This window comes from Perna viridis, chromosome 3, assembly GCF_037379345.1.
Source record: "Perna viridis isolate PV_CMFRI_1.1 ecotype Kerala chromosome 3, ASM3737934v1, whole genome shotgun sequence".
NCBI lineage: Eukaryota > Metazoa > Mollusca > Bivalvia > Mytilida > Mytilidae > Perna > Perna viridis.
This window is the reverse complement of record NC_142447.1, coordinates 12,519,047-12,545,821: the sequence shown is the minus strand read 5'-3', so window position 1 is coordinate 12,545,821 and position 26,775 is coordinate 12,519,047. Positions and strand designations below refer to the sequence as shown.

At 32.2% G+C, this 26,775-nt stretch overlaps 1 protein-coding gene and 1 long non-coding RNA gene across 2 annotated transcripts; one reads left to right on the top strand and one right to left on the bottom strand.

Moving 5' to 3' along the window:
* Positions 1–1,418: 1,418 nt before the first annotated feature.
* Positions 1,419–10,347, top strand: LOC148621045 (plasminogen-like). Its single transcript, XM_088573954.1, has 6 exons — positions 1,419–1,790; positions 4,223–4,313; positions 5,065–5,289; positions 6,743–7,000; positions 9,537–9,725; positions 10,087–10,347. Exons 1-6 carry the CDS (start codon positions 1,500–1,502, stop codon positions 10,332–10,334), a joined length of 1,302 nt encoding a protein of 433 aa, XP_088430080.1. The 5' UTR covers positions 1,419–1,499; the 3' UTR covers positions 10,335–10,347.
* A 1,090-nt stretch (positions 10,348–11,437) lies between these two features.
* LOC148621044 (uncharacterized) lies at positions 11,438–12,802 on the bottom strand. The gene is made up of 3 exons (XR_015920904.1): positions 12,769–12,802; positions 12,057–12,154; positions 11,438–11,572 (listed from the first exon to the last, which is right to left on the bottom strand). It is a non-coding gene; the product is annotated as an uncharacterized LOC148621044 (long non-coding RNA).
* Between the last annotated feature and the right edge of the window lie 13,973 nt (positions 12,803–26,775).

The following is a 26,775-nucleotide window of genomic DNA, read 5'->3' as shown; positions in this document are numbered from 1 at the left end:
CTCCTTTACTTGCTGACCTATTCCTTCACTCTTATAAGGCTGACTTTATTGCTGATCTGATCAGGAAGAAAGAATACCGTTTGGCTATATCCTTCAATCTCAGTTTCCGCTATATAGATGACGTGTTATCTTTAAACAATCCTAATTTCGGGGATTTGATACATCGCATCTACGCAAAAGAACATGAGATAAAGGATACTACAGACACTGTGAAGTCAGCCTCATATCTTGACCTACACTTAGAAATCAATGGTAAAGGAAAACTATTGACCAAACTTTATGACAAACGTGATGACTTTTCATTCAGAAATTCAACTTTCCTTTCATCTGTGGCAACATCCCTTCAGCACCTACGTATGGAGTGTTCATATCACAACTCATACGTTATGCCAGAGCTTTTTGTATCACACTAGAACTCTAACAAATAGGCTTCTGGACCAAGGTTATGTTGCTACAAGATTGAAGTCATCACTACAAAAGTTTTATGGTCGTCACCATGAACTCGTGGATCGTTATGGTGTATCCATCAGCACCATGAAAACTGATTTATTCAACGGGTCATAGTCTTCCTTTCCTCGTTTGTCTACCCCGGACTTGACTTTTTATGAGCAACTCGGCGGATGTTTCTAGAAAAGCAGAGGATTCTTACCCTACCGGTGCACCTGGTCCATGCTCCCAGTTTTTAGTGGAGTCCGAGTTGCTCATTTGCTTTTGTTACTTTGTATGTATTATTTTAGTTACTTTATGTTCTTTGCTGTGTATGTCTGTTTTCCATGTCGGGACTTTGTCCCTGGATCACACTCTTTTGATTACCGCTATAACCTTGGTTCCCTTGATTACTCATTCATAAAATTCAGTTATCTGCCCTTTAAATGATCATTTACAGTGCATTTCAATACAATTATATCTTAATGGACCAACATGATATGGAAAATTTTGTCTTTTTTCCTTGATTCTGATGGTGCAAATAGTCAAATTACACTATCAAATAGATGGGAGTTTTAATACCATGTTTCACCCACTGCCTGATTTTTACAAAGACTGGCTCGTAATATAACTCTGCATGATTTATGAGTGGACGATTACCTTATTTTAAATTACATGGGCGTATTTGAAATAAGAAATACAATAAAATTTGGCCCTAATTTTTCGCCCAATTTGTTTTATGTTTGGCTTTCGTTTATGAAATTAACTGTTTGAAAATAAATTAGGGGAAGTACTTGTGAAGTAATGTTTAACCAATACGTTTTATTAAATATATCTTTAGCACATGTTTGAACAAGGTAAAGTAGTTCTAAAAATCAGATAAAATACAGAGATTATGAAATATTGATATTGAATTTTTGTTAAAAAAAATCATATTTTATCAGTTCAGATATTTTCTGTCGAAATTTGTTTTATCGCCATGATAACTGTAATGCTAATTCCGTATGACTTTATTTTTTGAAAATATCTGTGTAAAAACATTCATTGAAGTATATACTATATAAAGAATTGAAATGAACATATTTCCAGTATTTCTTTGCTTGTGTCTTTTTAAATTGTCCAGTGGAATTATAACTCCTTTACCAAGAATCAAAAGGAATTACGGACAGAAGATTGATGATGATTTATTACACAGAATTAAACCGACGTCGGTGTACACCTGCGCTCAAGTTTGTCTATCAATGAAAGTATGTAAATATTTTAATTTCATTATGGAGCAACAGTTGTGTGAGCTTCATTTTGGAGGTCTTCCAATTCCAGCGAAAGATTCAGAATTCTATGTTAATGCATCAAATATACCATGGGTAAGAGGTTTTCTCTTTTAATTCCGAATTCCATTGGTTAGGAACAAATATTCTTCAGATTATGAATTAAGATTCATTTTCATATTTAAACAGTCGTATTGTACTTTGGCTGCTAGGTTTTCTGATGGGAAAGGAAAGGCCTTTTGACAATAGACCTCACATTTTTACGTTTCGTAATAGACCAAATCAATTCTTTGTGTAAATACATGTAATGATACTTATTCTGAAGAGTTTCTTATCCTTTTTTTAAGAAGGAATTAAATTGAAAAAATTGCCATATTGAAACAAGTGGGAGTAACATCAAAGCTATATCATGTGCAATTTCTCTTTTTTCTGTTATGTTTTTCATAATAATTTGCATATTGCTTCTTTGAAATTGCACAAGTGCAATGGTCTTTCTTCAAAAATCTATGTTTGCTGCATTTTACTTATAATAAAATATTTCTACTTAACAGAAGCACTTTTGAAGTTAAAAAACTTAAACTTTTAAATGGCGTATACACAAACTGAATAAATTGAATTTTATTGTATTTGTTTTGTCTTGCCTTGTTTTGTGTTTTGCTTTGTTTTTGCTTTGTTTTATTTTGCAGATCTGTTCTATTTCGATTTCAACATTTCGTCAGTTTTACAAAATATGCACGTCCTTTTAAAACCTTCAATGTATGTTGAGGGATCCACAGATTAAAAAAAACATAAACAAAAACAAAAACAAAAACAAAAAACATACAAAACAACACTAAAGAAATAAGTTCAAGCTCATCGTTGAAATTGTACAGACTATATCAATGCTCATTCAGGAATTGTGAATATAGACTATGTGCACTGACAGCAGTGTCTGCTTTTCAAATATTTTACACTGAGCTGCTGGTTAAAAATCTAGTGGTAAAAGGAAAACAAAAAAGAAAGTTAAGGAAATTTCTTTATGGTTGTGATGATAACAACGACGCTTTCATACCCTCACACATGTAGTGGCTATTTATACATATTTTAATCCTGTATGAAAAAAAACTGGCGCAAAACTTTTAATACTTACAGCTTAATACAATTTATATTTTATCGTGCTTTGATTTTAAACAATAATTTCCTGTAAAATGTGTTCTCCAGTGTTCTTTGATTTTAGGGAAAAATAGAACCAAAGTATTGAAATAAAAAAACTGTAGCATATGAAATTACGCCGTTTCTTCATTCTTTCAATGTTTCAAATAATAAACTGCAAATATTTAAAAAAAAAAATATTGTAAAATCTATTATACTAATGTTCAATTCCGGGTATCTCTTGTTATTATGTAAGTATAACTGATATTGCAATTTTACTTGCAATGCGTTTTGTTCATTACAACATATCTATGATATATTCAGATGTTTTGGTCACTTAAAAACTTGTTTGAAAAAGATGAACAACAATATAATGTTATTGTAAACAAGCAATCATAATGACAAGACAAGACTTGGAAGTATTCTATCATATGCCATTAAGGGAATCTTGGATACATCTAAACAAAAAAATGTGTGTTCAAAACATGGTAGGTAAATGTTTTTTTTTTTTTTTTTTGTTGTTTTTTTTTTTTTTTTGTTCGTTCGTTCGTTTGTTTGTTTTGTTTTATTATGTTTTGTTTGTTTGTTTTTGTTTTTGTTTTGTTGGTTTGACTGGGTGGAGTGTACGTGGACATGGTATATTGACACAAAACTGACTTGTTTATTCAAATTTTTCAGTATTGGTAACACTTACTTGTGTTTTATTTCAACCCCTTCTATTCAATGAATTTATATTTTTATGAGTTTTCAGTTCAATGTTTCATGGTCTTTTGTATATGTGAAATTTAGATGTTTTATGTTAATTTGTAAAATTTAATCTCCAACTTTTGAATTGGTTTGTACCTTAAAAGCTGTTCCTGTTTTGGAGTCAGTGCTCATGTTGCGTGTTACAACAAGTGTGCGCCTTTGGGTAATTCTACGTTGCGTTCTGTGTTCTCCAGCAATATTCGACGGTTTTCCAGCCAAAGAATACTGTCCCAAATTGTTTCAACGGGCTAGCATTTGTTGAACCGCACAGCAGTCAACAAGTGCCTTTGTTGTTTGGTCAGACTAAATTACGGATAGGAATACGGACAAAATCACAGTATTTTTCCGGATTTTTTTTATTTTCCTCCAAAATTCGTAAAACAAGGGCTTACCGTCGGAATTTTTACATCTAAAATAGGGTAGGTCGGCTATTCGGACACAGATTTGTTTGCTTCTACTGAACAATATTGAGAAAAAAAACATTCCATTTACAGTTTTCATTCAAAAGTACGAAGGAAATATAAATAATATTTTTAACAAAATTAAAAATGCAAAGCTTTGCTACGATTTTGCTAGCATTTATTTAAGGTGCATTAAAATTTTAAAATATTGAAAAATTATATATTTTGTTTGTCTCAATTATTTCATAGGAATATGCAAGAGACTGTGCTTGGCATTCATGTTCAGATGAACAAATTTGTTATGGACAGAGAAACCTGAAGCAGGAATGTTTTGACCTTCGTGAGTGCTTCCTTAGTAGTTATTCTTTCAAAAAATTATATCAGTATAACATTTTGTCCTTTTTAGGCTTCGAGGTGAAAAGCAGGTTGTGTTATAACACCTTAAAAATATTAAGTTCTTAACATTTAAAATTTTTGTCAGATTGAAAACAAAATAATTTAATTAACTGTCCTCCTATAAACATTCTCTCTCCTATAAATTTTCTACCCTCCACTATTCGATTATGGAATACACTACCAAATGATAAGACCTTGCCATCAGTTAAAAATTCAAAACACATCTCGAAAAAGAGGTAGTAAAAAGAAAACAATATATTACTATAGCGGATCACGCAAAGGTCAAATCCTACATATCAGATTTCGTCTTCGGTGTAGCGAGCTAAATAAAGATCTATTCGACAAAAACATTATTCTGCTAGTCACGTCTTGCTCTTCTATCTATTATATCAAGCGCTAAGGTGACAATATATCTCTTCACTTCAACTTTCTTATCAACTGACATCAAATCATTCCTTGAGCTATGCTAATTATCAAAGAAATAATTTTTATTCATGATTTCAGGAGACGGATTGATATAATACTTTAAGTTTAGTTTCTGAATCCTGTAATCAATTAATTTGATATAGTTCATTTCATTCTATTGTTTTGATTTGATGTTAAAATATGCAAATAACTTAATAAATATGTTTAAACTATACATTCTCTACTTTAAAAAACAATTTATAAAAATTCGTTCCTTTTGCTTAATTCAGACATTGACTGTGGGATGCCAGACCCCATTCCTAATGCCGAAATGGTAGTGTCAGGGACAATGTTTAAAAACTCGACCACATATATCTGCAGTAATGACACAGTGATATTACCAATTGAATGCCATGTCGAGGAATGTATTAACAAATCTTTAAGGTGGAAAGATGAAAACAGGATGTATTGTCTACCTAATCGTAAATGGGAAGGGACTCCGATACACTGTATTGGTAAGCATTTACTATGGAAAGCCAAAGTGGACAAAAATAAATATTTTGTAATATAAGAAAATGATTTTTTAATATTACAAAATGATTTTTTTAATATCAGAAAAAAAAATTAATATTAGAAAAGATTTTTTAATCTTAAAAATTCATTTTCTAATATTACAAATTTCTGATTTAGTAATATTATTAAATACTACACATTTTGTAATATTACAAATTGAATTTGTAATATTACAAATTGAATTTGTAATATTAGAAAATGAATTTGTAATATTAGAAAATGAATTTATCATATTAAAAAGTCACTTCGCAATATTGCAAAATCAGTCACATTTTTGAACATTACAAAATGATTTTCTAATATTAAAAATTCATAACTGAATACGACAAATCCATTTATTCATATTAGAAAATCCATTTTTTGTATATTAAAAATCATTTTTTAATGTTAGAAATTCAATTGAATTTTTAATATCAAGAAAGTGTTTTGTGATGTTAGAAATCTTATTTGTAATATTAGAAAATGAATTTGTAATATTAAAAAAATAAGTTCATAATATTAAAAAACACTTATTTTCCAATAATACTAATTCATTTTCTAATATTACAAATTCCTGATTTAGTAATATTATAAGATATCACACATTTTATAATATTACAAATTGAATTTGTAATATTAGAAAATGAATGTGTAATATTAGAAAATCACTTTGCAATATTGCAAAATCAGTCACATTTTTTAATATTACAACATGATTTTCTAATATTAAAAACATGAATACGTAATTGAATACGACAAATCTATCTTTTATATTGGAAAATCAATTTCTAATATTAAAAAATCATTGTTTTTAATTTTAGAAATTCAAAAAAGGATTGTGTTAATATCAAAAAAGGATTGTGTAATATTAGAAATCCAATTTGTTACATTAAAAAATGAATTTGTAATATTAAAAAGTCATTTTCTATTATTAGAAAACACTTATTTTTGTCCACTTTGGCTTGCCATAATTTACTTCTCTCGTTTCCTTTATGGAGTTCATATTGTAAGTGCTTTAGGTTTTTTTGTTCTTGAATGGTGTATTTATTTCCTTGTCTATTCGCTTTTTATGATTATAAAATTGTGTTCTGTTTTGCCCGCTGCATTGCGTATGTGTACCGTTTCCTTTCTTCACGTCTGGGTCATGTACTATGATTTCGGTGTCCTTCTATTTTTGATGGAACGACATTCTTTGTTGATCTATTAGTATTAGTTTTGATCTAAGAATTTGTGTATTTGTTTATGATCAGGTGTTCCGGAAAGGTAAGCTTATCCAAAATTATCATCAATACTGCTTAATCACGGTAACATAAAAAACGTGTAAACTTGTTTAAAAAATGTTAATATATGATAAATATATCAATTCCTATATAAATGTTTGCATTGATATATGTATTATAACGCTGTTTCTTTCAGAATGCTTTGAAGATCCTCATATGATGTTACCAGAAATAAGAAAAACATTAACGGGAAGAATTTGTAAGGCATGGTCTAGCTCGAATGATTTTAAGACAGCAACATTTTACAACGGCACAGCAAAAGACTCTGAAAATTTCTGTCGAAGTCCAATCTCTGGACAAAAAGCAAGCAATAACCGTCCATACCTTTGGTGTTTGACTAATGACCCCTCAGTGTTGTTTGATGTTTGCTCTATTCCTCGGTGCTATACACATGGTATGTTAACTAGATTACAAGGAATAGGGATGATAAATGCAATGGAGGAATAATCAAGAGAACCAAGGTTGTAGCGGAAATCAAAAGAATGTAATCCTAGGAAAAGGCCTGACATGGAAAACAGACATACACAACAAAGAACATCAAATAATTAAATAATACATACAAAGGAACATGACTTTTGAAATCAGTGATATGTTTTTATCATATTCTATTTTAATCAAGCTTATCAAGCTTTCATTTGAAATAAAATGAAATCAATCCAAGTTACTTTGATGCTTACATGAAATTGGTGTAAAATAATGTATACAAACATTCCATTGATTTGTAAGAGTTGTGTTCCTTACCTTAGACCTACCTCCTTAATTACAGGACTGATAATCAATGACAAAATTTCATCCCTATCAGACAGATTGTCCTAACTATGGTCGAATTTTATTTGACCTTGGTGAATATAATGTTTGTATCGTATAATTCATTACTAATATATTTGATGTTACCTCTCGCACTCTAGTTTTAAAGAAGTTGTGCACCGACTTCAGCATCTGACAGATCTAATCTACTAGTTCCTAAGATTTATTCACAATTTCTCGCTATTAAAGTACCTGGAATATGCAATGTGTTTTTTTGGCACATGTTTTAAAACTGAGAAAAAAAAACAACTAGATTCATAACCGTATCTAATATAACCATAATAATTCCATAAGGATCTTTTGTTTTTATATGGTTAATTTATTTTGTTTTAATCAAGCGTCAATTTACATGAAATTTTTACATTTTTTCTGTGAAAAAGTGCTTTATGACCAAATAATCATACTGTTACAAAATAGGGTTTAGGCCAGTAGGTTTATAATGAAGATATATTTTTGAGTGTCACTCAGGTTCCTTTTTCTTGTTTGTTCGTGTCCGTCTGAGTGAATTCATGCGCGATATGGACAATTTAAACACAGTTATGTGATTGTTTTTGTATTATTGTATTGGGATATTATGGGAATGTTTTCTAAGGGTCAAGGCAAAGTTCGTTCTCATAGTTGCATCCCTCGTGTCAAGTCAGCCCCAGGCTGTCGACCATTCCCCAGCTTTATTTCGTCTATTTATTCATATTTCTCACCTGTCATTATATTCATATATTCTGCTAAGGGATATGATTGTTATGGGCTTATTTTCCCTGTATTATAAGCTATAGTAGGTCCCGTATTCCTTCTTTTCCATCCCATTATTATATTTTTCCCCTCGATGTCAACCATGTTTATATTGGGCAGACCGGAAGTAATTGGTTGGAGAATATAGATATCTGTGGGAATGCAGATATTTCTTAACCAATCATATTGTTTGGAGGCCCACAAGGATAAACCAATGATATTAGCCGAATCCCCCCATTCCTGAAAGTGGGCCTAAAATTCCAACAAGTGGGGCAGTTATATATAAATTGTGGGCCGGCGTCCTAAAATTAATCCTGGCAGAATTATTCTGAGAGCAGTTAGTACTATTCAGCCCGATTTTGACCACTGAGCGCTACAAGCTCGCCAGGAGAACAACACCCATGGTATGTCCCTGTATTTTTAGTAGTAAATATTTTTACTACGACCTGACCTTGACATAACCTATAGAACCTAGCAGCCCATATCATATATTGACTCCTGAGAGGTTAATAAATGTTATTTATAAGTTGAAATGCTGTTGGGTTGTGTATTAAGAACAAGTATATGGAAATACCTTCAAAGGCCACGCTACCAGTGAAATACCACTTTCCTATACACTTGCGCTTGAAATATACCTACACACCCGTGAGGGCGTAACAATACTTAGGAACGTACAAAGGCGACTTAATATAACAAAAAAAAAATTTTCAAACAATAAACAGTAAACGTTTTTTTGAGAATTAAATACTGTGTCGTTGTCCCTTAGCTCTTTCAATATAGGATTTAACTTGGTTCACCTACAATAGGGCTTGCACGTCTTGGTCTCTATTTATTTTTCATTCGAATTTTTTACTGTTGAAAACACTGAAAACCAAAACCCCCATTTGAATTTAGCTTGCTACTTCCAGGTACATCAGCCAGATGCACAGTTATCAACGTGGTCCATTTTTGTAATTTCAAAGCTTATAATATTGTAGAAAAAAATGTGCGTTATGTTTTATCTAGATAATTAAGCATATAATGATTGTAGTAGTACATCCAGAAAGTGTCCATTCTCGTAAATTCACAAGATCAGGTGACGAGTATTATAAGCTTTATTAAGAAATCAGAAATCGAAGATATTTTTTTCGCTAAAGTGATAGTAACTTTTTGATAAAAAGCAGGTATGTCCGGTAATTTTAAACAAAATATTCCACGAGATTGTGGCGCATTAACTTTTGTTTAAACAGCACCTCTAATATTGGATACGTCATGAATATGATGCTTTTTTTACAAGTTTAATTTGGGTATCTATTGCATGTTTCAGCATGTTTTTGTAATGTAGTTAATACTATAGTGTTATAAAACAAAGGTTATCTCTATCAATAAATAATTATCTTTACTTGTTTTGGAAGGTGTAGGACCGTTCCCAAAACAAATACCTGGTTTGCCAAAGCACATGTTCAAACACTCTCAATATTTTGCCGATGTTCCTGTGACTAGGTTTATGTGTATATATCCTAATTCAACAGAGTTAGTCAGCCACTGTCCAATTTCCAGATATGAGAATGGTCAATGGTCTGCGGCAAATCTGTCGTGTTCTGGTAAGTATACATTTAAAAAAAAATTAAAATAACATAATAATAATAATTGATCTTAGTGGATTCAATCGGCTGTGATTAACTTAAACAGATTTAGACCTTACAAAATAGCATCGTTTTATGTAAATGATTTTACCCGCTCTTAAACCGTGAAATTTAATTCAACTAGGCCGAATAAATCTTAAATATTAAACACCAAAAATATGTAGAAATGATAAAGCTTGAAGTTATACTAATCAGTACAAACCTTTGTAAATTTGCAGAATTAGCATTAACAATTTATTTACTTATTTATTTATTTTATTTTCAAGAATTATCTTAGGTATACTGCATGTTATAAGAAATATACTTAATTCTGTTTCAGATGACGATTGTTATGAGTTGGGCAAGGATTACACAGGAAGGATGGCATGCACAGTAACCGGAAGAACATGTCAATACTGGAATACCCAAACGCCTCATACACATTCCCATGTCTTCCCGGATCCGGAGGATCAGAATAGCAATTTCTGTAGGCAACCAGACGGGAATGATAAAGTACCATGGTGCTTCACTACTGATCCAAATGTGCGTTATGAACACTGCTGGATACCTGAGTGCAATAAGACTTGAAAGTATTAACTAATTACAAAACTGAGAGGGGGCTGATAGATGTCATTTGACTCCTTGAGTCTAATTTGTATGAAAATTTGCATTATGAAACTTAACATATACAATGATTGTTTTAAAAATTTCAAAATATAACATTTTTTACTACAATTTCTGCGTTTACATTTTGCATTTATACCATAAAAATTAAATATATGTAAATGGAACAATGCAAATCAGGTGTGAAAAAAAACATGTTTTCGTCATTTGCGATCTCAATGAGTGTTTAAATTGCATGACTGTCTTACAATTAGTAGATTTCAGTAAAAGTCACTCGCTATTTTTACAAATGTTTTGATTGTTTTCGCTTATTTCATAAAATATTTCTACGTTTGCTCTGTGTTGTGTTTTCCACTCTTAATAATAAAAAGTAAATTTTAACATGCCAACTAAAGATTACAAATATTATCTTAACTTACTCGGAATGAAAAAAAAAACAACAATCAACTACATTCAACAAAGAAGTAATCTTTCAGAAGTTTTTTCTCTCGTTTCCTCATGTTCATCTTGAAATAGTCTATTGATTTTACCACTTACAGACGCCAAATCTTTTATTTTGGGATTGTCAGCTATCCGTTCCTGTGTAAAATAATCTTCATTCAAAGTAAATTAGTATTCCAAAAATTTCTTCCTGTTACATGGATTCAGTAGTTTACTTATACATACATTTCTTTCCAGTTTTGTTTGTTGTTTCAATTTTTTAATTTAATTTGTGTGTGTGTGTGTGTGTGTGTGTGTGTGTGTGTGTGTGTGTGTGTGTGTTATTCGATGTTGGTCATTAATGTGTCTTCGTTTAGTTATTTGACTTTTAAGTTTATTTTGAATGAGTGTCATCGTTCTGTTACCGTGAATTTTATTACTTAATTGTGTTGTCGGGGCCTTTCAGAGTTTACTTGAAGGTGTGTTTACACTTATTGAAGACCCCTTTTGGTGATATCCGTAAGTATTAACTTTCTAAAAGGGGTAATACGATGTTGCCTTATTTGCATTTCACCATATGTTCCTTTTTCCCACGTTGATTCGTTTATTACATCCATTGAGTGTAAAATAAATATAAAAACCGGCTCTGATATTTATTGGAAGTTAACCACTAAAATATACTCTCATCATAGATTTTTTTCCTGTTCTTATTCCTATTCTTTCAGTTGCCATCGGAACGTAAACATCCTGATAAGTTGGTTGTATCTTGTTATATAGTGCTCCTGAAATAATACAAAGTCCGATATTAAATTAATATATATGTTTTATTACCAAAAACGAAACCACCTCATTTCCAAAATAAATTGAAACGAAGGACAAAAGAATGAAAAAACTAAAATAATAACTTCAGTTTTGGGTTTTTTGGGTTTTTTTTTTCTTTCTTTTTTTTTGTAGCATAACCTTGTTAAAATAATTAAAAATCATTATATTTGGTAGTATATGAATGTATTGAAATAATTCTACTTTAAGGAAGTAGACCTTCAGTAATGGACACAACCCTTATAAATCATCGGAACGTTTGTAGTCAGCATTTTACCTCACATGTAAGTAAACTCAGAGTAACTTGGACCGATTTCATTCTGTTTAAAATGAAGGTTTGATAGGCCTTGGTGTAATTGAATATGGTACAAACATAACACTGATTTCAATAGTTATGTCCCTTATCCTAAGTCTACTTCCTTAAAGAAAAGTCTAGTTTTCACTTACGTTGTTGATAAAAGTACGTTGTTGGATTAAACATATTTGATTGCACAGACATAAAGCCGATCATGAATAAAATCACAGGAATGAAAGTCCTCATAGCACTGCAAATACAAAAATACAACTGTTATTAAGTATCACTCCAGCTAAGAAATGTGATACATGGTTGGAAAGCCTACATATTATTATTTTTGATATCATATCTTGTTTAAAATGCTTTAGTAAACGGAGATTAACATTTGGTTTTTCATATAACCTGTGCTCATAGGAGATAAAAATTGTATAGAATGCACTGTGAAATTCAAAATTAAGGGAGATAACTCTGTAAATGACACCCAAATACAATAGAATCTACTGTATTTTCAATGTCGATTATCTCCTAAGAGCAGGCAGGTTTGAATGAATAATTACACATTTCATAGTATAGACCCATAAAACAACTTAATTACAAAAATTAAAATATTTAGCTTTTTTTATGGTATATCACATTTTTCAGATTTTGCATGATTCTTACAAAGATAGCAACTTGATATTTCAAATTCAGGTATGCTTGTACACGTGTTTCAATGGGAAAAAACAATCTTGTAGCATCATTAGAATAAAACAAAAAGATCTAACCGCAAAATAAAATTGTACATATATAAAAGAAGTACTAAAATGAATATTTGAAAAAAGTACGTCACATCAAGCATTTTAAATGTATAAATACAGCCCATACCTGTTTCCTTTTGTTTGTTATTCCTTGTTCTGTAATGAAAGTAATGAAAGTATCAGTATAAAGTGATCTAGTATAGATCATGTTAATTTTTATCATATTGATGGAAGGACAGGACAATTGTTATGACATCGAAACATTCAATTAATCAAACGACTGTTACAAGATCTATACATTTATTATCCCCGACACTCAGTTATACAGCTTTAGCATAATTTATTTGACAAAAATCCAAGACGGGAAAGGAGTCATGGCCATCGCCACTATACGTCACCTAAGTTACATGATGTCTCCATAGATGGTCTCCTTCCTTTCATACAAAAACCTCTTGGACTTCATCACATTAGAACCCAACTTTATTCTATACCTCTCACTCTACTGCACTCCCTTTATAAAACAAGTCTTGACACTCCTGTTTCTGACCCCACCTCATCATTATACAGACTTGTTGCCATCATTTTCGATATTGGTTTCCACAGACTCTTTAAACCAGTTTGTGTAAAAAGTCAAGATGAAGAAAAACGATCATTTCTTCCACTACCGTTTGTCAACAAAGGTATAGATGCAATTAATTTGGCTAACATCCTCCATCACAAAAACTTTACCAACAAAATTCCCCTATATTTCAAAGACAAATCCATACCAATTATTTCATATTCCTATACTTCACCCATCGCATCCAAAATTTTCAATTATAAAAAGCTATTGCAGAACCTCGAGATTTAGGACTTTAAGGCTAAACCACCTGACTGTTCTTGCAAAACCTCTCCATTCAAATATGGTCCTTCTGGTCACGTCGTTACGGGAGGTTTAACCATTGTCGAAAACGAATCTCTGCGTAATATCCTTTCTAAAGGTCCCAAGTACCGTGAACCACGCTCCATAAATTGGAATTATAACTTTAAAGTTCTTATGGATGCCGTCGAGGACTATGCAAGAAAATGGATAAAACGAGAACAAGAAGACATTGATTCTCTGTCAGAGTGGTTGAAGGCCGAGAGGTCTTTAATTTTGAAACGAATGAAAGTTTTAAGTAGATCAATCAGTGACAAGGCTACATCAGTTTTCAAAGACCTCGATGTAGCAAAAACATTGTCTACTATACATAACAAATATGTTGTCGTACCAGCAGACAAAGCACAAAATAACATTGTTTTTGTCTGCAAAACGTTTTATATATCAGTGTTTATTATCAGAGGTAGACGTAGAAAATAATAGCAGTGATAAGACCCACACTGCTACCACTCTCTCCAGAGAAGAGATTGTGGAAAACCATACATCTGTGCTATCCTCTTTTGGTCTCTCTGTCTTGAAGGACGATGATTGTGATTTACCGTCTATGTACTGGATTCCTAAACTTCACAAGAATCCATACAAACAACGTTTCATAGCTGGATCTGCAAAATGTACCACCAAACCTCTTTCAAAACTTTTAACTTCTATACTCACAACTGTCAAAGAGGGTCTACAGTCCTACCACAACACTTGTTACTCCCGTAGTGGTATTAATTCAATGTGGATCCTGAAAAATTCAAAAGATCTTTTGGAGACAATCAGTTCAAGACTATTATCAAAATATAATAGCATTAAAACCTATGATTTTTCAACACTGTATACTTCTATTCCCCATACTCAGTTAAAATTCCGACTTAAAAACATTATACATCGTTGTTTTTTCCAAAAAAAGATGGTACACCTAGATACAAATATATAGTTCTTGGTAAAGATTCCTCATACTTTGCAAGAAATAATTCCAAATCATCTTCCAAATATACAGAGGAAGATGTTTTCAAAATGCTGGAATTTTTAATCGACAACATATTTGTCCAGTGTGGTGGACGTGTTTTTCAACAAACGGTCGGCATTTCAATGGGAACAAATTGTGCTCCTTTACTTGCTGACCTATTCCTTCACTCTTATGAGGCTGACTTTATAGCTGATCTGATCAGAAAGAAAGAATATTGTTTGGCTAGATCCTTCAGTTTCCACTATATAGATGACGTATTATCTTTAAACAATCCTAATTTCGGGGATTTGATACATCGCATCTACCCAAAAGAACTTGAGATAATAGATACATACTACAGACACTGTGAAGTCAGCCTCATATCTTGACCTACACTTAGAAATCGATGGTGAAGGAAAACTATTGACCAAACTTTACGACAAACGTGATGACTTTTCATTCAGAATTGTCAACTTTCCTTTCATCTGTGGCAACATCCCTTCGGCTCCTGCGTATGGAGTGTTCATATCACAACTCATACAGAGCTTGCCGAAACTACGTAGACTTTTTGCATCGCGCTAGAACTCTAACAAATAGGCTTCTGGAACAGGGTTATGTTGCTACAAGATTGAAGTCATCACTACGGAAGTTTTATGGTCGTCATCATGAACTCGTGGATCGTTATGTGTATCCATCAGCACCATGAAAACTGATTTATTCAACGGGTCATAGTTTTCCTTTCCTCGTTTGTCTACCCCGTACTTTTTATGAGCAACTTGGCGGGTGTTTCTAGAAAAGCAGAGGACGCTTACCCTACCGGTGAACCTGGTCCTTGCTCCCAGTTTTTAGTGGAGTCCGAGTTGCTCATTTACTTTTGTTACTTTGTATGTATACTTTTAGTTACTTTATGTACTTTGTTGGGTATGTCTGTTTTCCATGTCTGGTCTTTGTCCTTGGATTACACTCTTTTGATTACCGCTATAACCTTGGTTCCCTTGATTGCTATTATTCAGGAATTGATTGGAACGATTTTATTTATAAGAGACAAACTTTTATTTTATTTCCTTATTTACAGTAATAAGGAATAGGCAAAGTAAGAAACTCACTCAATTCTAGCCAGTCCTGAATACAATTTTTCAATACATTTACTATACGGCTATATTAATTTCTGCTATAATTAACCAGTCCTGCTAAAAAATCTCGGGCTGGCGATCAGGCTACTATATCTAACTCTGGAATAGGTGGAGCATTTGGTTCTTCAATGTACCTTGATCTTTTTTATTGTGATTGATATGGTTTTCGGTTGGAAAATTTGAGTAGGGAAAGTGTCTACGAATCTCTGACCCTTACCCACGCGACAGAACTACCAACAAAACAGAGTGTCTTCCTATGTCTCAATCCAAGGTCAATTCTTAACTGAAGGGATAACTATTGTATAGCTTACTTGCTATATAAACCTTATCGTGCGTTATAAAACTAGGTTTCTCCCATACTAAGCCGATGATTAAAAATGCACATGACTTTTTAACCACCGGCGGTGATTAAATTTCTGCGAGTTTTCTCGCCATTTTATATTTCCGAGTTCTCTACAGATTTAATGAGAGAGACCAATTCTCTTTCAGCCTATTCTTGATTCAACCATTCCTCAACTCTCTGTGGTAAAATTAAGTTTAAGATATTGGATGTCACAATCTTTCTTGTTAAAGAGTAATCATGGGAACCAAGATTCTAGCAGAAATCAAAAGCCTGTAATCCAGGGACAAAGACCAGACATGGCAAACAGACACACAACAAAATAAAACAAAAACTAACCAAAATAATACGTACAAGGCAACAAAAGTAAATGAACAACTCAGACTCCACTAATAACTGAGAGCATGGGGTTAACGTTCTCTGCTTTCTGGAAACACAAGCCGAGTTGTTCATAAAAAGTCAAGTCTTGGTAGACGAAAGAGGAAAGGAAAACTATGACACGTTGTACATATCTGCTTTCATGGTGCAGATGGATACACCGTGACTATCCACGAAGTCACGATGACAACCATAAATTTCCTATAGTGATGTCTACAATCTATATAACCCGGTTCCAGAAGCATTATTGTAAGAATTCTACCGCGATATAAAAAGCATACGTGTTTACGGCAAACTCTGGCATAGCATTTGAGTTGGGATATGAAATTCTTCACGCAGGTGCTGATGGGGTGTTGCTTCCGGTGGAAGGAAAGTTGTCAATTCTGAATGAAAAGTCATCGCGTTTGTCGTATAGTTTGGTCAATAGTTTTGAAACAAATATATTTTTTTCAATCAGAATCACATGTATATTAATAGCACAAGTAAAAAAATGAAAATCAACCATAAATAACGAAAGTTTTAGTAATAAACATTACTAAATGTGCATTAATGTAGATAACTTGAGCAAAACTGTAACCTTAATGTCTTGAGGTACGCACAATCTTCACTTACCCCACCGGTGCACCCGGTCCATGCTCCTAGTTTCAAGTAGAGTCCAAGTTGCTCATTTACTTTTATTATCTTGTATGTATTATTTTAGTTACTTTATATTCTCTGTTGTGTATGTCTGTTTTCCATATCTGATCTTTGTCCATGGATTACATTCTTTTGATCACCGCTAGAACCTTGGTTCCCTTGATTACTCTTTCAATGCAAGTCGTATGACCGAAGACAGAGCTCGTACATAAAGACTATACAAATACATCGTCGTTTAGTTCTTTAATTATTAGTCAACATTTTGACTTTTGAAATACCGTTAGATCCATCACTAATGATTTCTTATCAAGACACGTTGAAGAATGCTTAAGTCATTATAAAATACATGTCAGTCGGAATTACGTACACATGTAATTATAGTGATATTAATATGAAACATATAACTGCAAAAAGGACAAAAATAATACTAAAGTCAAGGCCTGAGTTCATCAACAAATTGAGAATAAATTTTCAAATAAGTAAAGATGAGGGAATATATTATTTAAAGCTTTAACGAGGTGGTATAATTCAGATTTCCATCATGAAAGCTTCTGTGAGAGAAGAGTCAAGAAATAGTATAAATCATAAGCAGACTGAAGGAGAATCTATTAAATCTGTAGAAAATCTAAAGGATATGAAAAAAAGGCAGGAGACCGCTCACAGAAATTTAATCATTATAAAGTGGTTTAAATGACACGAGGATTTGTATACTTTTTTTATTTTATACTGCATGACATTCTGGTTAAAGTGCGCACTTTTTGAAAGAGGAATCAAGGGACCAAGGGACAAAGACCAGGCATGGAAAACAGACATCCACAACAAAAAACATAAAGCAACCAAAACCATACACACAAAGCAACAAAAGCAAATGAGCAACTCGGACTCCACTAAAACTGGGAGCATGGACCAGGTGCACCGGTAGGGTAAGCGTCCTCTGCTTTTCTAGAAACACCAAGTCATCAATTTCTTAGATATAAAAATTTCTTTGTAATTAATTTGGCCATAAATTCACATAAAAACACTCTAGAAATATATAAACCAATCGCTCGTCTTAAGTAATGCATCAACTTACAAGGGAAAACGCTACATTACATCAAAGACATATAAAAATTCTACAAAAGCTCCTGTAGATCAATTAGAATTGTTTTCGTAAATTCCTTTTGTTTGTTTGTCAGGTCAAGAGTGACGTAGCTCAATAGGAGAAGTAGTATATAAGTAAAAAAACTAATTTATAACGATTACTTCCATTTGGGATATAACAAAAAATCTAAGGTATTATGTTGCATTTTTTATTGACCAAAATAATAAAATTTAGCAGAAATTGTACTTCAACTTTTATAAAGGGAAACTTTGAAATTTTTGCAATTAACGGTTTTCTTTTAATTGAAAATAACTTAATTCTTTATTATTTTTTCAATACTTTCAATTCTTAAAATGGTTTTAATGTTGTGGTTCATGTACGTGTGTGTGTTATTTTTTCCCCTTTGTTTTGTTTTGTTTTTTTTTTTTTTTTGTTTCTTGTTTTTTGTTTTTGTTTTTATATTTGTTGTTTGTTTTGTTATGTTATGCTTTATTTCTTTTTTTAGTTTAAAACCATTTATTAAACAATATATGAAAGAGCTTGATAACAATCACTTTAATTTAATTACATTAATTTAAAAAAAAATATATGTTTTTTTTAATGAAGTCGTTTTATCGGCGGTGTTTATTGTAACACGACAGTTTACACGTGCCAAGTAGAATTTATTTGCATTCATCAATAGAAAACAAAGCATGCAATGTATACCGGTACTTGCACGCAAACTTTCATTCTTATCCGGAAAAATTCTGAGACGTTCCGAATACGTTTTTAAATTTATTGCACCGTTGTCGTCGGCAAAAAAATGGCTGAACGGGATATTTACAGGTTGTTACAAAATGCCGAATTTGAAGAAATACCACAAAAGGAGGCAAATAATGCTGTATTAGATGTTGACAGATAAGGAGTCAGACTTTATACTTATAGGCAAGCAGAAAAAGAAATCTACTGTAAATTGTACAAAATGTGACTTAAAACTGCTGTACAAGTATCATAAATTCATATTGAACTAGTTCATATCTTTATTATGCATTATATTTGAACTGGTGCAATAAAATACATACAACGTTGTCAAATGCATTATATCCAACAAATTAGTATAATCTTCGCTGAAATATTTATTACTATATAATAAAAGGGTTATTGCATGAATACTGAATTCACCAGTATTCATGCAATAACCCTATAATACTATTCCACATCCGATGATCATTTTGAAAAAAAATATTGATGAAAACTATTTCACAACGTGTTCATGAATTATGAAATCATTAGTATTTGAACGCTTTGTCTAGTTTAATCTGAGATAGGAACCAATTATGCACCATAACTAACTTTTGTTTATCTACAATCGTATGAGGAAAACTTCATCCCGAAATTAAAACTCCAAACTAGCAGAGTCATGGAATAAAGCTTCCGTTATGTAGATTATATTTCATATATATATTATATTTTTCTTAGATTATATGTTTGCATCTCATAATTGACAAATATGAAAATCTTTACGTAACTGTATAACAATGCTATCGTACGGCGTGTTTTTCTTTTAACTGACATGGCTTGCCAGAAAAGCGCCCGGTATATATTTTTTTTTCAAATGAGGACTTCGCAGATTGCGCCACTTACTGATAAAGGTTCAAAATTAATTTCTATTATGACCTGACTGAGCAGTTACGGTGTGTTTTCATCGTTATAATGACTTAGCCTTTGTACGTTTGTTTGTTTGTTTTTTTTATTATTAATATTATTTATTATTATTGTTGTTATTATTATTATTATCATTATTGTTATAGACAATGAAGATTTTTCCCTTTGTGTTGCTGATTATGCTATTAATAGGAAATATAACAGCAATGCCTTCCTACTGGAGTAAGTTTTAAACTTGTGTTTTTTTCATAATTTAGTTTTTCATTCCTCTGTGTGTGTGTGTGTGTGTGTGTGTGTGTGTGTGTGTGTGTTAATAAGTATAATAAAAGAAAAATTGTTCTGGCACATTAACAAAATTTTAAGCCAAAGCACCAATCTGCATGAGGAACTAAAACGAGCCCGTCTGTTTTAATTCTCTTTGAGAAATTTATATACAATTGTTTTATAGAAGCACTATAAGAAAAGAAACCCTCAAAATATAATAAACTTTATAACAACGGTGAAAAGGACACTTTGAAGTCACGTTATAATCCGGAAAAGATGATAATAATAACAACATTGGGACAATTTTGAATTTTTATCTATTATTGTAGATATGCAAGGTTTTTCTTTCGGACGGAGCGGGAATAGAAGAATTTTGACCGGCTCCCGAAGTGGATCACGTCGTGGTGGAATGGCAATGATGAGGCATTTTTATCGGGGATGAAACGTCATTGTGAACCCTAAGACTGACTTGTTTTTGTAATAAGGGAACCATCATTTGATTGTTTTAGTTGGGGGCTGGCATGAAAATTGAAAGAAAATGGCAGGATTGAAATTTTAAGAAACAAAAAGGCAGGACAGGCCATAAAAAATATTGTCCTAACATTTTCGTTAATATTTAAAAAAAAAACAAAAAAAAGTAACCTATATTTTCACAAGATAATAAGGCAGGATAGAAAAATTCTATCTTAGCCACCACTTTGATCTTTGATGTCTCCGTTTTGCAATGTCGAAAAATTGTTCAGACGTATAACTACATGTATCTCGCTATAACCTGAATATCGGGAGACAACTGAATTTGTATTTCCTTGTTTTGTCGTCATCAAATGTAGATTTGACAGTGACAAATGTCCGTTAAGCTGGCTACATTTGAACACATCGACAGTTAACGTCAAATCTGATACAGATATTTTGTTTTTAATTCTGCCGCAATAGAATCATTTTTGAAAATGTATGTAGCACAAATGATCTCTAAAAATATAATATTGACGCATAGGAGGTTTACCGAATCAAACAGTTCCCCAAAAGAGCTTTGTCAGTGAGGTATTTCATGTTGCATATCAATAATCCGGGAAACAGGGTTTAATCCAAGTATTTTCAATCACTAAGAAATCTGCAAATACAGATACAAAGAAATAAGTGTTTTAAATCATTTGTCCACTCGAGATGGTTAGAAGTAAGATTTTATCATGCTCGGTAATGCTCGCATGATGAAAATTTTAATTTGACCATCTCGAGTGAAAAAATATTTCAATTCTAGAATAGGTTGAAGGATTGGTTTTTCCCATGAAATCTGTAGAAAGGATATTCAAGGGAACCAAGATTCTAGCGGAAATCAAAAGAATGTAATGCAGGGATAGGGACCAGACATGGGTTACAGGCATACACAACAAAGAACATAAAGAAACTAAAATAAATTATACATACAAACTAACAAAAGTAAATGAGCAACTCGGACTCCACTAAAAACTGGGAGCATGGACCAGGTGCACCGATAGGGTAAGCGTCCTCTGCTTTTCTAGAAACACGCCAGGTTGGTCATGAAAAGTCAAGTCAGGGGTATACGATTGAGGAATGGAAAACTATTACACGATTTCATGGTTTTCAAAGTAGTTTTCGAAATTTTTACCCTCAGAAAAATATTTGTTCGAAATGATGCACTAACATACAAGTAAAATATTCGCATAAGTAACACTCTAAAATGCTTATTCGCTGAGCACAGAAAGCATTTAAAAATGGATTTCCTCCGGGAAAATTTCGTTTCCTTTAAGGAAATCCAGTTTTCCTTTGACAAAATTCTATTCCTTAATGTAAGGAAAAACTACACATCAAGTTTCCTCTGAGGAAATTATAAAATCGAGAATTTCATCTAAAAAAGGGCATTTTCCTTAAAAGAATGTATTCAATTTTAAATTTTCTCAAAGGAAAATGTTTTTCCCTAAAGAAATGTGTCACATCGAAAATTCTTTAATTTGCGGAAATTCTATACCTTAAAAAATTCTATCATGTCAAAATTTCTTCAAAGGAAATTTCATCACATTAGGTTTCATTTGATGAATTTTTTTGCACTTGCGATTTCCTCAAAGAAATAAATTGGTTTTCACAAAATTCACCATAACACAATCTCATGTGTAACAATTCAATCAGAGGAAAATTCAAATGAAATTTGAAAATAAACTCCCTGTAAAAGATTTCTTTAAATAAAAATGTTTGACATTACTGAACATTGTGTATATTAATACTCTAGTTTTTATGATATTAACAGTAAACTTGAAACATCATTGTAGTACTATTACAGCAATTTAGGACAGTGTTGTAATAGTAAATGAAAGAGGGGAGATCAACTAGATGATAAAACTGTATTTCAGATATTTGGTTTGATCAATATCTGATGCAAGTTTGTTAGGGTTGTTATAACACTGGAAGACTGTATGAAGATACAGGTCCCGCGCCACAATTAAATTCAACACTGTAATTGTGAAATTATTTAATAGCAAGTGTCATAGAAATAAATTGTAGTGACAGTGAATGATTTGGCAAAATTGCTATCAAAGCATTTCAGTATACAAATAGCTCATTTTTTACCATTTTTAGGCCATTAAATTGATATTGCAAATGCATATTTCATAGATATTGTATCATTGGCCTCTAATCAATGATAGATAATCAATTTATAAAACGAATCTGTTATATCGAGATTATATTTATTGATTTATTATATGGTTATCTCGGTCTATTATATGGTTATCTCGGTCTATTATATGGTTATCTCGATAAAATTAATTTGTTATACCGAAATCTCGGATTATTATTTCGAGATCTCGATTTATTATATCATTATCTCGATAAAACAGTACCGTTATCTCGAAGATCTCGAAATAATAATCCGAGATCTCGATATAACAGATTCGTTTTATCGAGATAACGATTTATTTTTTATCAAGATCTCGAGATAACGGTACTGTTTTATCGTGATCTCGAATTAAAAAAAAATTCCATTGTTTTTTGTGTCCCGTCTCGGCTTCCGTAGTATGTAGTTCTCTCAAGATAAGTTGTGTGTGTGTGTGTGTGTGTCAAGATTTTATATGTAAGAGAGTTTTTGTTATAAATTCCCCATAAACTCAAGTGTCAATTGGACTAGTAATATTATTAGAAATAAACTAAAAATACTTTTAAATTGATACATGAAATATAGTTAAAAATTTAATTTGGTTTATATGGCTAAATTTTGTTTAAAATATACTTCAATTCAATTGATTAATTATATGGAACTGTCCTGGTATAATAAGAAACATGCACCCCTTGAGACGTTTAGGATTTCCACACGCACGTTACCTAAGCGCACGTTGAACGCTCACCAAACCCACGATAAATGGACCCTAAAGCTTACCCTAACGGTGCACCTCGTTCACACATACATACACGCACACACACCAAAGGATCTGAATATTTTCTTTTGTTTCTTTGGTTTCTATTTGGTCTTTGTTGTTCCCCTTGGGCTTCATTGAACGTCAAAAATATCCTAAGACATTTTAGTTTTAAGAATCGTTGTATAACCATGGTTTGTCGTATTAAAACTAAGTGTATAATAGTTGTTGATAAACTGGTCGATGTCTTGATATTTAGACTGCCCACAGGACAGTGGTATTGACTAAGACAGCGATAATGACCTAACAGCAGGCGAGGTCACTATCTCTGTCGCAGTCAATACCACTGTCCTACGGACAATCTAAATATCACGATATTGACCAGTTATGTTTATTTCATTGGGGAACCATATCTTTGATTTTTTTTTCTAAACTCGTAACCGGGCATTATCTCATCATGGTATTGATTGCTAAAACTTTTTACTGGAGATTAATTAATACCACGGGAAAACGTTTTATCCAATTGAAATTACTATGAAATAATACAAGTTGTTGAGAGTACCGTCAAATGCTTTTAACGATTAATTTTGACACTGATAATTCTACGCAATTAACAACGAGGCTATTTTCACACATACGTAAAGTGCACTGACAAACCACATATTAATGAATATTGAAATAAGGACGGAAATTTCTTTCAATTTAATGACTTTATTCTCCCTTTCAGTATGAGCGCTTCAATGCAAATCAATCTACCAATATTTTTCTATTCCTTTTTATCGTCATCAATTAGTCATTGCTCATTAACTTATCTTATTCCACTGGTGAAGATTATGAAAGATCTGAAGGCGAACTACAAAAGTGATGCATGTAGATATTCATTAATATTTCAAAAGTATATTATGCAGTATGTACTTTTATTCCTATTCTAGAAATTATACAATCATCAAAAATGGTCCAGCAAAATGAATGAATACCTTCGCAGTTTTAAAATCCATCTTTATAATAAATTTCAATCACTCAAAAATCTGAAAATATATTTTTCGTTTTTCTTTGAGACCTTCATTTCGTGAAATTAACTTTGAAATTGCGGCATCTATAGCCGACAACTTGGCATGGTTGTCTATCTCTTGTGTTTTTATGGTCTTGACTATCCTTACGGATCTCGCATGACAACCTCTTGCGGGGATTGTTAGTAGATGTCTGTTAGTAGTTGGAGGTAGCGGAGATTAGCTTTCGGGATACCTGACCGAGGAACTCAGAGTATGTCTTACTAGCGGCTGGGCGCTCTGTTCACGCTCTGGCCTACTCCCAGACCCCAGGTCACGTGGGTCAGAGAGCGTTTCCCCTCTCTGTTTGGGAGTACTTCAACGTGTAAAGTGATGGTTGTCTAGTTCAATATCTCAGTTAAATACCGTGTTTCTTTTAAGAAAATGTTTTCCCTTTCGTGTACAACAAATCACAATGCACAGAAAGACATAATTATATCATTAAAACGAATTTAGAATGGATCAATTGTTAAAAAAACAAATATTTTTGCCTTTAAATTTTAAAAGAATTAAACATGAACAAATTGGGAAAAATCCTCTTTCCTGACTATGTAATAGAAATGATGGGAAAATATTCAATCATACATAAAATGAGCAACCTTGAGCAATGAGTAAAGATGGGGGTTGCAATATTGAACTATGTTCCCAGTAATCCTATCTGTTTTAGATGGTTTCCCTTCAAATGTAACGGTCGTTCTGCCATAAAAAAAACTTTATACAGGACGGTGAACACTAATAGTTAGGTCAATTAAATAGTCGCAGGGTTATGAAATAGATTAAGGAGAAAAGTACCTAATGACCACATCGCCCTTATGTTTACAGATTTACATCCAACATGCTGATAATAGGTATGCCGATAAGTAGTATAAACCGTGCTACAGTTACAGGACCTAGAACAAGTGAAAGCACCCCTTCCTCAAGTATCATCAGTTTCTTTTAATTTTTTTATCTTCTTACATCTTTTCAAAGAAGAATTAACAATTGGTTTGATTTATCTGCTACGTATATTTGGTGATTGTATTCTCTCTCTTACTGCAATCAACAATAAAATTTTAATAATACGACGTAAATGTTTTTTTTGTTTTTTTTTTATCATAAAAAATCCTTAAGATATTTTCTCTTTTATAATGTTACGACTAATGCATCAACTTAACGGTAAAACATGTCTACATAAGTCCCTTTAGACAAATTTACATAAATTTCTTCGATTGGTTACACTTGTCAATGATAGAATATGTCAAATAAGTATATCATGCTGACCTATTTCAGAAACAAAATAAATTAAACTGTTGTTCACACCGTCCGTACGAGACCCGAAAGTCAAGGACGTTTAAACTCTTACGGAAGCCCATTAGTGCCAGGTGTTCACTTATTTTTAAGTCATTAAAATGACTTAGTGTCTCGTTTAAATGACTTAGTATCTCGTTTTAGCAACATAGTTAACTTGTTTAAACGACTTATCATCTCGTTTAAACGACTTAGTATCTCGTTTTAACCACATAGCTAACAACGCCAGTTATGTCGTTATGACGAGATACTAAGTCGTTTAAACGAGTTAGCTATGTTGTTTAAACGAGATACGAAGTCGTTTAAACGAATAAGCTATGTCGTAATAATGAGACTGAGACTAAGTCGTTTAAACGAGCGAGATGCTACGTCGTTTAAACGAGTTACATGTAGCTATGTCGTTATAACGAGATACTAAGTCGTTTAAATGAGATGCTATGTCGTTTAAACAAGTTAGCTATATTGTTAAAACGAGATACTAATTCGTTAAAACGAGATGCTAAGTCGTTTAAACGAGATACTAAGTCGTTATAAGGAGATACAAAGTCGTTATAACGACTTAAAAATAAGTGATCACCTGGCACTAATGGGCTTCCGTAAACTCTCCTTACTTGTTCATATATATCTTCTTTCATTGTAACGAACGACCGAGTTTATGTACGGAATTTTGATCCTAAGTCTTTGCGACAGATATAAAACTTCGTAATATAACCATTGAAAGAGAAACCTGATAATAATCGTATTATAGTGTGCGACACTGATTCTCTTGTTTACTAAATCTTTTTTTTCTCGGAACATTATCGGTTGTTTTATGATAACCGTAGACAGAAAGACTACTTAATATATAGATTTAACTTGAAAATTCTAATGAGTACAATAGATAAAAACGCTAGAAAATGGGCCAAACCAGAAAAGGAATAAAATAACAATGAGTACAATAGATAAAAACGCTAGAAAATGGGCCAAACCAGAAAAGGAAGAAAATAACGTCCTCCCATTCTAGCAAAAACACATTTTGTAAATATACTTTTAGACTGATATTATTCTGTCATGTTGTTCATTGAACGTGGTCAGTGATAAAAAAAATTAAGAGTCGTCCTTCTTAGG

Bases quoted from the DNA above. Each gene is read 5' to 3' on its own strand.
- LOC148621045 (XM_088573954.1), top strand. From the start codon at position 1,500: ATGAACATATTTCCAGTATTTCTTTGCTTGTGTCTTTTTAAATTGTCC. The intron at 1,791-4,222 runs GTAAGAGGTTTT...ATTATTTCATAG, and splicing joins ATGCATCAAATATACCATGG to GAATATGCAAGAGACTGTGC. The intron at 7,001-9,536 runs GTATGTTAACTA...TTGTTTTGGAAG, and splicing joins TCCTCGGTGCTATACACATG to GTGTAGGACCGTTCCCAAAA.